This window comes from Enoplosus armatus, chromosome 6 (assembly GCF_043641665.1).
Source record: "Enoplosus armatus isolate fEnoArm2 chromosome 6, fEnoArm2.hap1, whole genome shotgun sequence".
In the NCBI taxonomy this organism is placed as follows: Eukaryota; Metazoa; Chordata; class Actinopteri; order Centrarchiformes; family Enoplosidae; genus Enoplosus; species Enoplosus armatus.
Window position 1 is genome coordinate 662,363 of NC_092185.1, and position 14,761 is coordinate 677,123.

At 39.9% G+C, this 14,761-nt stretch overlaps 1 protein-coding gene across 3 annotated transcripts; it reads right to left on the reverse strand.

Moving 5' to 3' along the window:
- Nucleotides 1–790: 790 nt before the first annotated feature.
- cat (catalase) lies at nucleotides 791–12,239 on the reverse strand. Of its 3 annotated transcripts, none has more exons than XM_070907768.1 (13): nucleotides 12,104–12,239; nucleotides 10,999–11,170; nucleotides 10,737–10,847; nucleotides 8,964–9,094; nucleotides 8,551–8,655; nucleotides 8,234–8,359; nucleotides 7,949–8,140; nucleotides 7,243–7,395; nucleotides 6,771–6,909; nucleotides 5,418–5,548; nucleotides 4,411–4,518; nucleotides 2,935–3,018; nucleotides 791–2,119 (listed from the first exon to the last, which is right to left on the reverse strand). In XM_070907768.1, exons 1-13 carry the CDS (start codon nucleotides 12,167–12,169, stop codon nucleotides 2,054–2,056), a joined length of 1,584 nt encoding a protein of 527 aa, XP_070763869.1. In that variant the 5' UTR covers nucleotides 12,170–12,239; the 3' UTR covers nucleotides 791–2,053. The 3 variants fall into 3 exon arrangements, with proteins under 3 accessions (XP_070763869.1, XP_070763870.1, XP_070763871.1); XM_070907769.1 differs by having other exon boundaries at nucleotides 2,929–3,018; XM_070907770.1 differs by having other exon boundaries at nucleotides 791–2,096; nucleotides 2,915–3,018.
- Nucleotides 12,240–14,761: the final 2,522 nt, after the last annotated feature.

Below are 14,761 nucleotides of genomic sequence, written 5' to 3' on the forward strand. Positions count from 1 at the left end.
AATTCCATACGATATATTTTGAGTGTTCACACTGGAAAGGTGACAAAATAAAACACAACATGCATACTAATGCATACTGGTTGATACATGAGTGTGCTGTTGACGCGCACTAGTCTCCCCACAATGCAATCCACAAAGGAAATTGTCCAGCTGTGAGTTGCTCATGGCTGACAAAAATAAGTACATAAATTGTGGGTGGTGATCAGACTGCGTTTTTCCTCAGATTTAATGCTTATTTTAAGTCTTCTATGTGGCGTGTATTTGGCAGTAGCTTTCCAAAGTTACAGTTTGATTTACATCCACTGTCATGTATACAGTGCTATTTCCTGTTAGTAAAAAGGTGTGTCGATATTTTTGTATACTAAGTGCTAAAACAGCATACTATCGGGTGTAGATAGTGTGTAGTAGTAGGAACCCAACTAATGTCAGGTAGAATTTGTTCTCTTAACCTTCACTCCACGTTAACCTCGTCAGTCCCAGCTGGAATCCAGCTCAGTTGAAGTGAGGCTTGCTGTTTTATGTGATCAATTTTCACCTGTATTATCAATTATGAGGTTGTTTTAAGATCATAGTTTGTGTCAGTTTTACCAAAAAGCTCAGACGTGACTGATTAGTTGTGTTACTGTCCTGTGATGAGTTATCATTTGACACCGTCATGTATATAATACATTAAGTCTTGACTGCAACTATTCTCAAATAAATGGTCCATATTTGAAGCTAATAAGAGGCACATGACTGGAAGTTCAGTCCTGGGACTGAAAGGGTTAAACAGAAGAAATGGAGACACATGAAAGCTGCTGATAAGCTTTGATTACAAGTTAATTAATACATATCTCATCTGAAAGAGGGTCACAACTTAATGAACAAATCATTTCGTTTACAAATACACATGGACATATGGACAGTTACCTTTGGGGTCTCTTCCCAGGATGAAGGGGACCAACAAGATTACTTTAAACTTGAACTCCAACATAATCTGGCTCTTCTCAAAGATTTTTTTTGTTATTCATTTTAATACCATTTCAGTCCAATTCAAAAGGGATTCTTCCAGTTTAAGATTAAAGCAATCTGTGTTTGGTACTTTAATATACTGAAAAGGCACTGTAGTTTTAGTTGTAGTGAAAATACTTCCTCATCTTGAAATCTGATGAGATGCAGACACCCACAAAGAAACAACTAATAGTAAGCTTGATGAATCGCAAAAAAAAAATAAAAATAAAAATTTTATAAAAAATAAAATAAAATTATTGTCTGTGGTACATTCAAATGATCTGTGGTTGAGTCAAGTGGAAAACTAGCCAAAACTGATCATTGTCCATAGTGAAAACAAAAGCACGGCCATTAGCAAAGCCACAAGCCAATCCTGCATAGCAAATCATGGTATTTTACCAACTTGAACCCAGATGGAAGATTCATGCAGTATGATCTCAGTCATGACGTACATTTTTCTTTTTACGGAAAAGCTGGATTTCTTTAAACTTAAGCCAAAGAAAAGAGTTGGATCATCACAACAGCAACAAACACACACACACACACACACACACGCACGCACACAACCTGAGGAATTATTGGAAACAATTATCACTCATTATTGTACTTAACAGCAGTTGGGATTCAATGATTTAAATCAATCAAATCAAAATGCAACTCAAACGAAATGCTTTAAATGACTTTCAAGGCTTCATGTGGTAAAAGTCGAGCTCTCAAATGTGACTGGTATAATCCACAGTCATCAGTCAAACTTAGACACCATGGTGGTCAATGTTTTCATTTGGACAAAACTGACAAATCCTGGTGAATTTTTCTAAAACGGCTGTTCAATCAGGACAAATTTACCTCGAAGGGTTTTAACAGATCAAGAGCCTCCTGAATATTGCAAGCTGTGAGAAATTTGAAGAAAATCAACGGTCTGAATTGACAGAATTAAAAATGAACTAACCCCAACCTGCACACTACAAGGTTAGTGTTTCAGTCACTGATGGCAAGAGTCCAGTCTTGTTAGTGGTAGTAGCAGTTGGTAATCAGTGAGTGCTCTTGGATAAATGAGGGGGCATCACATCTTGGAGGCTGCTGCGATGGCCGAGGCTCCTGGACGGCTGTAAACGTGCACAGTTGTGTTCTGAGAAAGACAAAGTGGGAGGGAGGGAGACGGATGGTATTCGTTATTGTAATGTACAGAATATTCACAGCAAGGTGAACAATAAACTGGTGGCATTATGAAAACAAAATATCCAGAGCATGTACTTGGAGTGTTTTCAAAATTGGAAAATAATGATGAAACTTGGGTTTTGGATCCACAACATTCAAAGAAACGTCTGTATGTTATGTTTCTAAAATAAGTCTACAGTTTACAGGCTAGTTTACAGGCTAGCAGCTCAGTGAGGTTGTACTTAGTGGTGCTTTGAGCTAAATGTCAGCATGATAACATATTCAAGTGACAATGCTAACACGCTTATTTTTAGCAGGTATACATTACCTACTAAACATTAGCGTGTTAGTATTGTCATTGTGAATGTGTACCATTTTTACTATCTTAGAGTAGTGTGTTAGCATACTAATATTTGCTAATCAGCATTTCATGCAAAACAGCTGAGGCATTCGTAGTATTTGGTAAAGTATTTGGTCATAAACCAAAGTGGTGGAAGGTCGGGGAGTCACCAACAGTTTTACAGACTCATCCTCTGAGGAACCTGAATGAATCCATCCAATAGTTGTCAGGACATTTCACTCAAAATCAGAAATGTCTGAGTCATGATGGCACAAGAGAAACTGTCAGGGAGTCGCCAAAGTCATTAGGATTCATTCTCTGTGGACCATGAATATCTAACTCTGGACCAACGAGGTGGACGGACTGACCACGACGGCACCCCTGGGAGAAGAATACTCCACCCTGGATGGAGACTTTTCATTAGACTGGACTGGGACTGCGTTTACCTTCTGGGCCTCTGCATTGTACTTGTTGAGAAGAGTCTGAACCCGGTTTCCATAGTCTGGATGGACAGTCTTCAAGTTCTCGACCTGCATGAAGAACCAGACAGTGAGACTTAAAGCCTTTGAAAACATATGATCTCAATCATTTTTGTTATTACTAATGAAGCATTTCTTCATTTTTCTTTTCCTCTGTGGTGGTCGCTGGTTTGAAGTCTTTTAGAAATAGGTGATATCTTCAGTGCACCAATCAGGATTTAGCAACATTTCAATCAGAACGTGATGACCGTCAGTGGATTGTTTGGTCATCTTTCACACCCACACGGTCCAGATGACGCAGATTCATTTTTGAGTTTTATTTTTTATTTTTTTTATTTTTTTATTATTATTGTAATAGTGAAACAGTTTTGAAGCAACATTTTCAGGGGCTTTAGAAAGTGTCTCACGGTTTGTCAAAGGTGGTGGATGTTTTTGTGAAAACCTGCACCTAACCACAGAGCACAGTGTCTTCTAAACAAAGCCACAGGGGTGTGTGATGCTGTGGGTGTTTGGCAGAGGCAGGAAATAAAACTAAATGTCAGAAAGGAAAATAATGTTATTGCATATTCTCTGTATGATAGATACTAACTTTTGGTCCTGTTTTATTTCATCTACACAATTGTAATAGGTCATATTATCCACAATCACAACATTCATAATAATATCACCCCTGACAACTTCCAGTTTATTAACTGCACATCCCAAAACGTTCTCCAACTCAAGAGGGACAAAACTTCAGTCACTGTCTCGGTACTCCACGACATTCCCAAACAAACACAAACATTCCCTGACTGCTTCTATAGAAATCCCTGAATGGCTTTTCCCTCAAATATACCGCTAACCTGCTTGTAAACAGCCAGTTCTCGTGGGTGCTCTGGAAAGAAATGTGCTCTCTGTTCTGAGAGTGGGATCAATGATCAATGAAGATTCATTGGTGGAAAAAATTAGCAGATGATCGAAGGCCCACCTCACCCTTTAAAAGCAGGCTGTTCATTTCTGCTGCTTTTAAAAGGGTTTCTTGGTTTTATTTAGTTTTTATATCAGGATTACCTCTTAGTTTGTGTACATGCTCACATTTTCTGTTTTTAAGTCCTTTAAAGTTTGTAAAGCCCTTTGAAACTGCCAATATAAAACATTTGGCTTGCCTTATACCCTCATAACCATACGTTTCCTGAGCAGGCTCACTACAATTTGTTTTCAAAAAGCTACATCCTTTGGTTAAATCATGAAGCAACTCTGACTACATGGAACTGGTTCACCAACCCAATAGTTAACAATCACTCTTTTAAAAATATATTTTTCTTTTGTGGAATTAATATGCAAAAGTAAATATCAATTGATTTAAATAGTCCATATCCCACTTAAGAAAACTCTCGGCATGATCATTCATTCGATTATACCACTTTTTTTGGATGGAAGCACGACGAGGTGATGTGGACTCACCATGCGTTTCTGGATGAAGAGCTGGGCTCCCTTCAGGGCTCCTGCAAAGTTCTGGCAAAGTCTCTGGCGCTCCTCTTCATTCAGGACCTGGGTGTAGAAGGTGCGAACCTGCCGTAAAACACACACAAAAGTTGAGAACCTGGTCAAAGTGGATAGAATGAAAATGAGATTCATTTAAGTGCATTTCATACCGAAGTTTAAAAAGGAACATTATGTCATCTGTGACCCAGTTGGAGCCCTGCTAAAAGACTGCTCTGTATATGCTAGGTAGCAGTGGAAATATGACTAACTGCCCTTTGCAGCTTTGGAATTAACAAACTAACGAAATAAGTGAAAAACAGAAACGTACCTACGTGCTTTCACAGCAACAGAATAATGAATCCAGGAAAAATAAAGCCAAGGCCACTGCTTATTAAGCCAAACTTCTCACAATACAACATTGATAACAAGCTACACAGTCAGACCATCTTGGATGAGACTGGATCTTTATGGAGGGCTTAATGAATTTTCAATTACAGTAAAGCTGTTTTGAAAGAAACAAAAAGATGTTCATTTTTTCTTTTGGCTTCTGATAATTCCTCAAAAAAATGGAATAGACTCGGGGAAACAAATCTTTACAAACATTCACTCTTAATTCTGTTAAATATTTGTTTTTAAACTAATTGATATATAATCATAAGAACAATTGACTGCTTCTCTTAACTAGAGAAGAGTTGAAGGATTTAATTAGTTATACTACTATATATTTTAACAGTTTTTTGTCAGTTTTCATTAACAGGAAGTCTGTTTAAGCCACTAAGTCAGCAAGGAAGAATAATACCAGCAAAACAATGGACGACTGGCCCCTCTGTACTTTGTTGTGCCAGAATATTAAGGTAACCAGGTCAGTCAGGAAGTGTGTGAATGAATATATGTAGTACACAAATCAAAAACAATCACACTCATTTAGCTCCTGTGGACACACTTGGCCACAGAAAACACGACAGAAGTGTGAGTGTTCTCTTCACCTGTGTGAAATTATCTTCATCTGCACTGTTGTAACGGGCCACATCTGGAGACACCTTGAACTTGGACTCCACAAACTGAGGCTGGGTCTCTGGGGCACTGAAGCTGTTGGGATAGTAGTTTGGAGCGCCACCTAGAGGCCGGACAGACCAAACACTGGTGAGTGGGGTAGGAACAAAAATATGCTTGCCAGCATTTGAAGGGTTAAATTCTGTAACTGAGACAACAAAGTGAGTAAATGTGATCAGTGAATACAATGACACATCAGTCAGTATGGCATGCTGTAAATGCTGTATAGTGTGTTAAAAGTGTTCCAGGTGTTTGTTACAGTGCAGACGACTGTTGTTAGTGTTCACATGTTCAACACAGTTTGATGTACGCGCTTATTACTGATGGGGGAGGCTTTCTGAAGCACTTGATTGTGTCAAAACCTTTAATACAGTCCAAATGGCGACATCTGTTGGACAACCCGTGGTATTGCATTGGTATGGAAGGATTACAAGGATTCAGTACCTTCCAAGGTTTCTGTCTTTTTTGTAAAAAATTCATTCTTTGGAATGAAGGAAAGGATCTTTTCATGGCCAGTATGAACAGGAGGAATTATTACAGCAAGCAAACCTGTTTCAATATACATATTGGCACCTGATGATTGTTTCAAGAGAGACTTGAACAATTGTGAAACTGTCCTTTAAATCCAAGACCACGAACAGTTAGTCGAACATAAGCTATCGCACTGCTGTCATTATTGATATTTTGTTTAATGAGGCTTATATAACAAAAACTGACCCTCATCGTAGTCTGCTTCAAATATAACATCACTGTTGCTCACACCTACACAACTCAGTGTCAGGTTTTTGTTGAGCAGTCAAGGATGGACGTATAAACATGAATTAAATGTGCTTACTAGTGATTATAATAACCAGTGTATGTGTCTGTCATCACCTCATCTGTTTTAACTACACTACTTGTTCAAAGTTAAAGACAATGCTTCAGTATTCAGGGTTTCCTCCAGGATGTGGTGTGCGGCTTGTCATGTGATCAAAGTTCGTAGATGATGGCATAAAAAACCCACAATCTTAAATACATGCCATTTTGATAAAAGTGATGTCAGCGGAGGTGTGCTTTGTTTCAGGCGAGGTGGCCCACCTCCGCTGGAAAACCCCAGTATTGCCAAAACTACAGTAGCGTATGGATATCCATTTACACAAACTTAACTCCCAATATTGTACAGAAGATGAATTGTTGAGCCTCACTGTCCACATCTCCTGCTTCAACAGTATTCAGCACACAGTGTTCGTGTCCGTCCTTGTTATCACATACACAGGCACAGACACACCGGCTGGACTGTGACTCACCTTGGTTGTCAAACATGCACATCGGACCATCACGCTGGTAGTTGGTCACGCGGGCCCTGAAGGGGCAGTTGACGGGGATCTGCAGGTAGTTGGCTCCCAGCCGGTGTCGATGTGTGTCTGGGTAGGAGAAGAGGCGACCCTAGAGACAAAGACAGAGCATTGTCACACTGTAGAGGAGGAGTTCACTCTAACAATGTTTTGAGTTTATTCACAAGCCTTTAGTCAAACTTAAGTTCCACTGGGAGAGAATGAAAACATCCAAACTTATGTAGTGCAAAGGTTGGTTAGAAACAAGGTGCCGATTTAACAGCAGCATTCTCTGGTCACTTTTAGCGGTTTCGATGTCATTTATGGTATGAATGCACATTTGGGTATAACAATGGCAGCAGACTTTTTATTTATCATTTCATTATTCATTCACTTCCCAATTCAATCCGACAGAAAAACAGGAGAAAATCTGTTGTGGGGTTACCTGCAGCATCTTGTCGGGGCTCGGCTCGATGCCCGGCGGCATGTTGCTGGGGTCGAAGGCCAGCTGCTCCACCTCTGCAAAGTAGTTCACTGGGTTCCTGTTGAGCACCATTTTGCCCACAGGGATCAAAGGGTATTCTTTATGCGACCAAACCTGAATTAGAAAAACTCCATTAGCTGAAAAACACTGTACCCTCCTGCTTCATAGGCACAACAACACACCCAGGGAAGTATTTGACATGTAGGCCTGAAGGTCTGTCTTAACATCACCTCATGTCATATTTGTATAAATATTCATAACTAGACCACCAACACATTTCAACACTAAAACCTTAAAAATATAACTTCTCAAAAAGTAACAACTACAATCCAAAACTAACTGCGCTTCCAAGATCACATACTCTTACTGCACACTCTGCAGCTGCTCCAGGGATGAGCAGTTCATCAGTAAAACATGGAACTAAACTATTCTACACTAAATGACTGTATGTGTTCATGGTCTTGATTTTGGTCGACAAATATTTTTAGTCGATTAGTTCTTATTCTATTTGTTGATGGATGATGGCATTCACTTCTGTGACATTACAATAATATATAGAACCGTAGTACACAGAGTAGTCGTGTCCTTCATTGGGTTATAACGTGACTGTTGTTACAACTGCAGGACTTTACGACCCAGTTTGTTCTGCTGTGGAGGGATGTGGTACCTTGGTAAGATCGAACGGGTTGAACTGGAACTTCTCTGCCTGCTCGAAGGTCATGACCTGGATGTAGAAGGACCAGGATGGGTAGTTGCCATTGGCGATGGCGTTGAACAGGTCTCCAATGGCATAATCTGGGTTGGTGGAAGCCAGGCGTTCTGCCTCCTCTACAGGCATATTCTTTATGCCCTGATCAGTCTAAAAACATGCAAGTAGAACATGACATATGACAAAACCAAGCAAAGCCAGGAGGTGGACCTACAAGAGGGTTAAAGCTGGGCTCAAACAGACCTTGAAGTGGAACTTGCAGTAGACACGCTCGCCATCAGCACTGACCAGTTTGAAGGTGTGAGAGCCGTAGCCGTTCATGTGACGGAAGCCGTCAGGCAAACCTCGATCGCTGAACAAGAAAGACACCTGCACAGGTGATACGGGACAGACGACACAAGTTTTCTGTGGTGGTGTAAACCATCAAACTGCAACACTGTTTTAATTAAAAATAGTCTCATCAAGTGCCATCAGCTAAGTAATCTTCCATTCTGAAATATTCCTCTGTTCCTCGACTAGAGTCTGTCTTCAGCGACAGCCTCAGGCTCAGCAGCAGCTACCTGATGCAGACTCTCAGGCCTCAGGCTCCAGAAGTCCCACACCATGTCAGGGTCTTTCATGTGGGTTTGGGGATTGCGCTTCTGGGAGTGGATGAAGGACGGGAACTGCATGGGGGGAAGGGGGCAGGTCAAGGTGATGTTTTACACTTGATTCATGTTAACAAAATAACATGATGGTGTGCATGTGGTCATTGTGGTGCTGCAGTATGATGAACAGGTTTGGTTTCCACGTGTGTTTGTTTTTTGGAATACATGAAACGGCCTTTTAATGGCGTATGAAACTAGTTCTACATTCTGTTCCTATATATTTATTTGCATGTTTGAGTGAAAACTTCAGACTGTTATTCAATAACATTGTGGTTCTCCACTACCAAATGAATGCAAAGCCACTTCTGGCTCCTACAGCCACTCACCAGCAGGGCGTCCCTGATGAAGAAAATGGGGGTGTTGTTGCCCGTCAGGTCCCAGTTGCCCTCTTCAGAGTAAAACTTGACTGCAAAGCCTCGGGGGTCTCGCACTGTGTCTGCGGATCCTGATTCACCAGCTGAAATAAAATGCAAATAAGAGACAACATTTCTCTCATAAATTAGTAAAACAATGTCAGAATTCCACAGACACTGAAAGAGTCATTGTTCTTAATTCAGAGTAAATTCAATGATAAGTCGATTAAGCTATTAGTCGATCCACAGACAAATAATTGGCAACTATTCTGATAATTATTTAAGTCATTTAAATTTGGTGACCAGCTTCTCAAATGTGAGAATCTGCTGCTTTTCCTACATTAAAGTAAATCTTTGGGTTTTAGACTGTTGGTCAGATAAAACAAGACATTTCAAGACACCCCTAGGACATTTTTTTTTACTGTTTTCTTATGTTTCAGAGATCAGACAATTAATCAAGAAAATAATCAGTAGATTAATCGATAATGAAAATATTTGTTGGTTGCAGTTCTGAAGTAAATGTTGAGGCTCATTCATCAGATCAGTTGAAGCAAACACTTCTGAGTTGGAGGAGAAGGACTGGTCTATGAAGTCTATGTAGATCTCAGCTGATAACATGAGTGCAAAGTGTAGCTGTAAGTGTAACTGGCACCGTGCACCTTCTGATGCCACTCCTACTAATCTTATTAAACGTCTGCACCAATGAGCGTGCCAAACTAAAACACTGGGGGCTCCACCCGCCTGCTGAAGACAGATAACCAGTGTGGTGCCAGTTTCAAACAGCCAACAACCAGAAAAGAAGCCTGTACTTCAACTACAGATGTTCTTATTTTCTATCAAAAATCAATGATTACTTATGATTAAATATACATACAGTGCTTAACAAATTTATTAGACCACCTGTCATAAAAATGAGAAAAAACAAATATTTTAGAAATCTGTCAAAAACTTGTTTCAAACTAAAAATTGTATTGTTATTTATTAGGCAAATAACAAACTGGAACAACTAAATAGTCCTTATTCACATATATTAACCAAAAATCTTAATATTTTGTACGACCTCCTTTGGCCCTGATAACAGCTTGCATTCTTTCAACCACAAAACAAATGTTTCTGTTCAGGAATGCAAATAAATAACTGTAATTTGGCATCTCAATCAAAAATTAATAATGTGCTTTACTATTTTTTTCTGCTTTTTTGTAAAACAGTAAATTTGAGAATTCATGGATAACAGCAATAATTATATTTAAGCATTAAAGAGATCATTTTGATTAAAGAGCTTGGCTTGCACATACTGGTGGATTAACCATTACAGAAACATCAAATATTCTGGTCATCAGCAATACTGTTCATTTAGGGCAGCGGTGGCAAACACCTTACACTGGGTGGTGGTCTAAGACATTTGTTAAGCACTTTATATAATTTAGAGCTGACACAAATCCAAACTGTAAAATCTTGAAGAACCACTAATATGAAATAAACCTCTGTCTGAACATCATTTCTACACTACTTTGTAAAAAGTGCTCTGAAACTGTCATCATACCACATTAGTATAATATAAATAATAGTAATATAAGACATCTGCTAAGACAGTCTGTATTTATGTATATTTAAACAAAACTAACCAAAAAATCATTTTAAACCGATGCTGTCCTTAAAAACATTCTTTATATATTTTTGATATTATAGGGGGGCCTCTGTAAACAATGATACGGTATGAATCACACATCTCGTGGATATTCTTACCCACAGTGGAGAAGCGGATAGCGACAGGTGTGCTCTTGCCGACATGCTCGAACACCTTGGCCTTGCAGTAGCGAGTGATGTCATGAGTCACCTCAAAGTAGCCAAACGCACCTGCATCATGGAGAAGAAATACAAATTTGAGTCAGATTAAACATGCGAGTGTTACATCACAATGCACTGGAAAGAACGCAGCTCCCTCCACAAAAATGCTGCAGTAGCACCTTTGTAATGTCGCCGACAGAGGCGACACAGAGACGCTCACCTGCCCCTTTGGCATGCACCACTCTCTCTGGGATTCGTTCCCGGTCAAAGTGGGCCATCTCATCCGTGAAGACCACATCTTGGACCAGCAGAGGACCCCTCGGTCCTGCAGTCTGCAGGTTCAGCTTGTCTCCAACGGGATGGCCAGCCCCTGTGGTCAGTGTGTCTGGCCTCTGTTGCAAACGTTTTTACAAAAAAACAAGACACGTTCACTTCACAAAGCACTGCTACGAACAATTATTATGTTATTGATCAATCTGTTGACCATTTTTGGTTTAATTGATAAACCGTGTTGTAAGAAATGACCATTAGAAGGCCAGAGAGCCAAAGGAGACTTCTTCAAAGGTCTAGTCTGGTCAGAAACTGAATATTAATATGAATCAAATCATTCATTTCATCTCTGATGTTTAGACATTCCTTGCTACATGGTCCTGAGACAATTAGTTTGTATAACAGATGTGATTTGGTCATTTTGAAAAATGAGAGTATGGAAGCAAGCCACTGCATGTAACTGGCATGGCACTGACGCTTGCAGTGTTGCAGCAGAACAATTAAAAATGTAAAGCTGGGTCCATCTAATTAAGGTGCTGACATGACACGAACTGTTGCATTGGAAACCTGCACAGCTGGAGGGACGTGGACTACAACAAGGGTTACTTTAGGCCCTGGTGTGCTCCGGTTATATAACCAACAGGGTTGAAGTTCAACCTCCGGACGATGACCCACTTTATATCTTTACACCGACAAGCTGTTTGCGTGTTTACTTTGTGACTGAAAACTGAGAAACGGTGAACGTTATGTGATTTCTTTGAGGCAGGAGCTACTTTAGCATGAAACGTTAGCAAACGACAGTTGGCAGGTTTGCTAGTGAGCCTTCTACAATTACAACGATTATAAACGGTCCCAAAACAAACAGTTAACAGTACTAAACTACTTGGACGTTTTTTATTAACATTTCTGCAAAGTCAGGCTTCAGTGTTGAACGCTTGCTCGCCAAACAAGCTAGCTTTGGCCGTTGACGTTAGCTGGTTACCTTGAACGAACTCTCACCCATTTCTCCGCAGCCAGAAAGAAAACACTTGATTAAATGCAGAACATCTACAGACCTGGGCAGCTCTGCTCTCCTTCCAGATCTTCATTTGGTCGGTAGCCTTATCTCTGTTGTCAGCCATCTCGACAGGTCGGCTGTGGTTACCTTACAGACCACACACTGTTGGGAAGGTGTAGCGCAGAAACGCGTTACCTATTCATCCCAGTGCCAGTCTTGCACTTTGCTCAATGTGGCCCCGCCCCCTCCGTCGCCCTCTCTGCTGATTGGCTGCAAGGAAGAAACTGACCTACTTTCTATACAACAGGAGAAACCCGGGATTGTCCGTTGTCTTTCCATATTAAAGTACGTTACTACACACCTCTAAACAGCAAATCACCTGCTCAGGAAACCGACACCTGTATGTTCATTACTGTACACACAGATCACTGTATCAGTGAGCAGCACTGCAGCATACTGTAGTCACCATCACTGCGCCATTTCAGTGTATGGATTTCTAATGTACGACAGCAGTGGAAGTGAAAAAAGTCACAATGCTGTCTTACTGCTCTATGCTTCCAGCATTACATTACTACTGTAGCTCACTGAAGTACAGTCAGAAAGTTTTCAAAAGTAATTCTTACTCTACATCATTTCAAATACTGACTTCTGCATTAATTGCACATTTTTATTCTTTTCTCATTGTTATTTGTATGATCTTGAGGAAATTACCATTGCATACTGTTGCTGATAATTAGCTTCTGCTGGACGGCATCATTTCATACTTTGATCTGGCCGTGTTTTCACAGAGGATTCGTGCACACCATATCTCACTCTAATGGTGCCCTTCACAAGACATACCAAGACCTACATCATTTGCCCTGTCGTACTGCAAGATGACTTCTGTGGTATCCAGAAATACGGGCAGCGTGAGACATCTGTCTTTTTTACTCCTCTCAGATTCCAGCAGGTCATTCCAACAAGTTAAACAAGAGGTCAAACTTACTGTTGAATTGCTTTTATTTCAAACAGCATTCACACGATACACTGTTCTTGAGGCACATTCACATCAAGTGCTAAATAACTTCATGCATGGTCAAATGTAGGCTACAGCTTTGTTGAATCGAATGCAAATGCTGTTTGTAAATGAAAATATTGCTTCATTATTTGGCACAGTAGGAAATATTGTTTATTACACGTTTCAAAGTGAGGTGAGGAATGCAGTCAGAACTTGAGCAAAAATGTGGAGTAGTTTCTGCTCGAAAAAACAAAAATCACAACAATGCATTAGGCTGATGATGCTTTTAGAGTTAGCAGGTATTTCACATGATAATTCACATTCAAAAGTTACAACAAAACGGCACAATGTTGTAGAGAATATCTCAGACAGATAAAAAGCCACCTTGACATTCTGACTTTTACAAGACACTTGTCACATTATTATTATAAGTTTCAGCTGCAGAGTGACTCCTCCTCCTGGTTTTGACCAGGAACACCGTCAGTGCTAACGACAAGTTTGCAGGTATCTAAATGACCAAAGCTAAAATGAGTGTGACAAGTGTCTGGTTATAGATTCATTCAGAATATCAAGGTGTTTCCTTTAACATAAAAGGAACTGTAAACCCAGTTAAAGGGGTTAGTATACTTTACATCACAAGTTAAATTCCCAGAGGTGTTTTGATATTAATTCATTGATCAGCAACAATATTGGTGTTAAATATAGTGTTGTATAAATGAATTTGGAGTTTGATGTTTATTAAAGTGTAATACTATGAAAAATATGATTTGCACCCAGAATTTAGAGAAAAGAAATGGCAATGAAAAGAATGTTGTAGTACACTATTTACACTGTTAAATATGCATATGCAACTTGTATTGCATTAATGTAATAACATGGTAAAAATAGAACACTGTAATATGATATTTATATGCTAATTACATCTGATTTGGCCACCCTGTAACAACTGCTACAAATTACAATTATTTCACCTGGATAAGAGTACCTGGATTTTTTTCAAAAGCACAATAAATACTGAACATACCAAATCCTCTATGATTTGTCAGTCTCACTGTTAACAAATTACACAAGCAAATCCAACAGAGCTAACTCAACTCGGCTCTAAAACCGCTACGAAATCAATCAAGTAGGTGCAATCAATGACTGGTTTGAAAAGACAAATGAGTGTTTTCCTGAAAGAGAAGCTATTTCACCCCTCCGTCCAGTCACTCTCTAGACAGCTATCACAGGCTACAACCAGAGTAGGCACCATGCAGAGAGGGGGTCACGCCTGCCAAGGCTGGGCTCCTTTTGTTCTTTAAAACTCACTTCAAAATTCAAAACTTTCTGATCAAGACTTTTGAGAAGGGAAAAAGTATCCACATCTCCTTTGCCGTTGTTGTAGTGGAGCCAAAGGGACGAGGTCAGGACGTGGGACACCATTTCAAAACTCATCAATTACTTTTCGTGTGTAATTTGGGTAATTTGGGATATTCACTGCTCCTTCCTAAATGCCACCCTCACCCATAGTGCACCTGAGCCAGAATGAAGCCAAATACGAAAGACAGGATTCAAATGGATGCCCCGTTCAGGGTCAACACTGGCTTTTCAGATTCCTCCCCCTGACATGAAGATAAGGTGTTGGTTGCTCACCAGCAGAGCGACACACAGAATCCTCATGTGGGCCCAAAACGCTCATCTTTGTCTACAAAAACAGTGTAACAGATTTGAGCTGGGCAC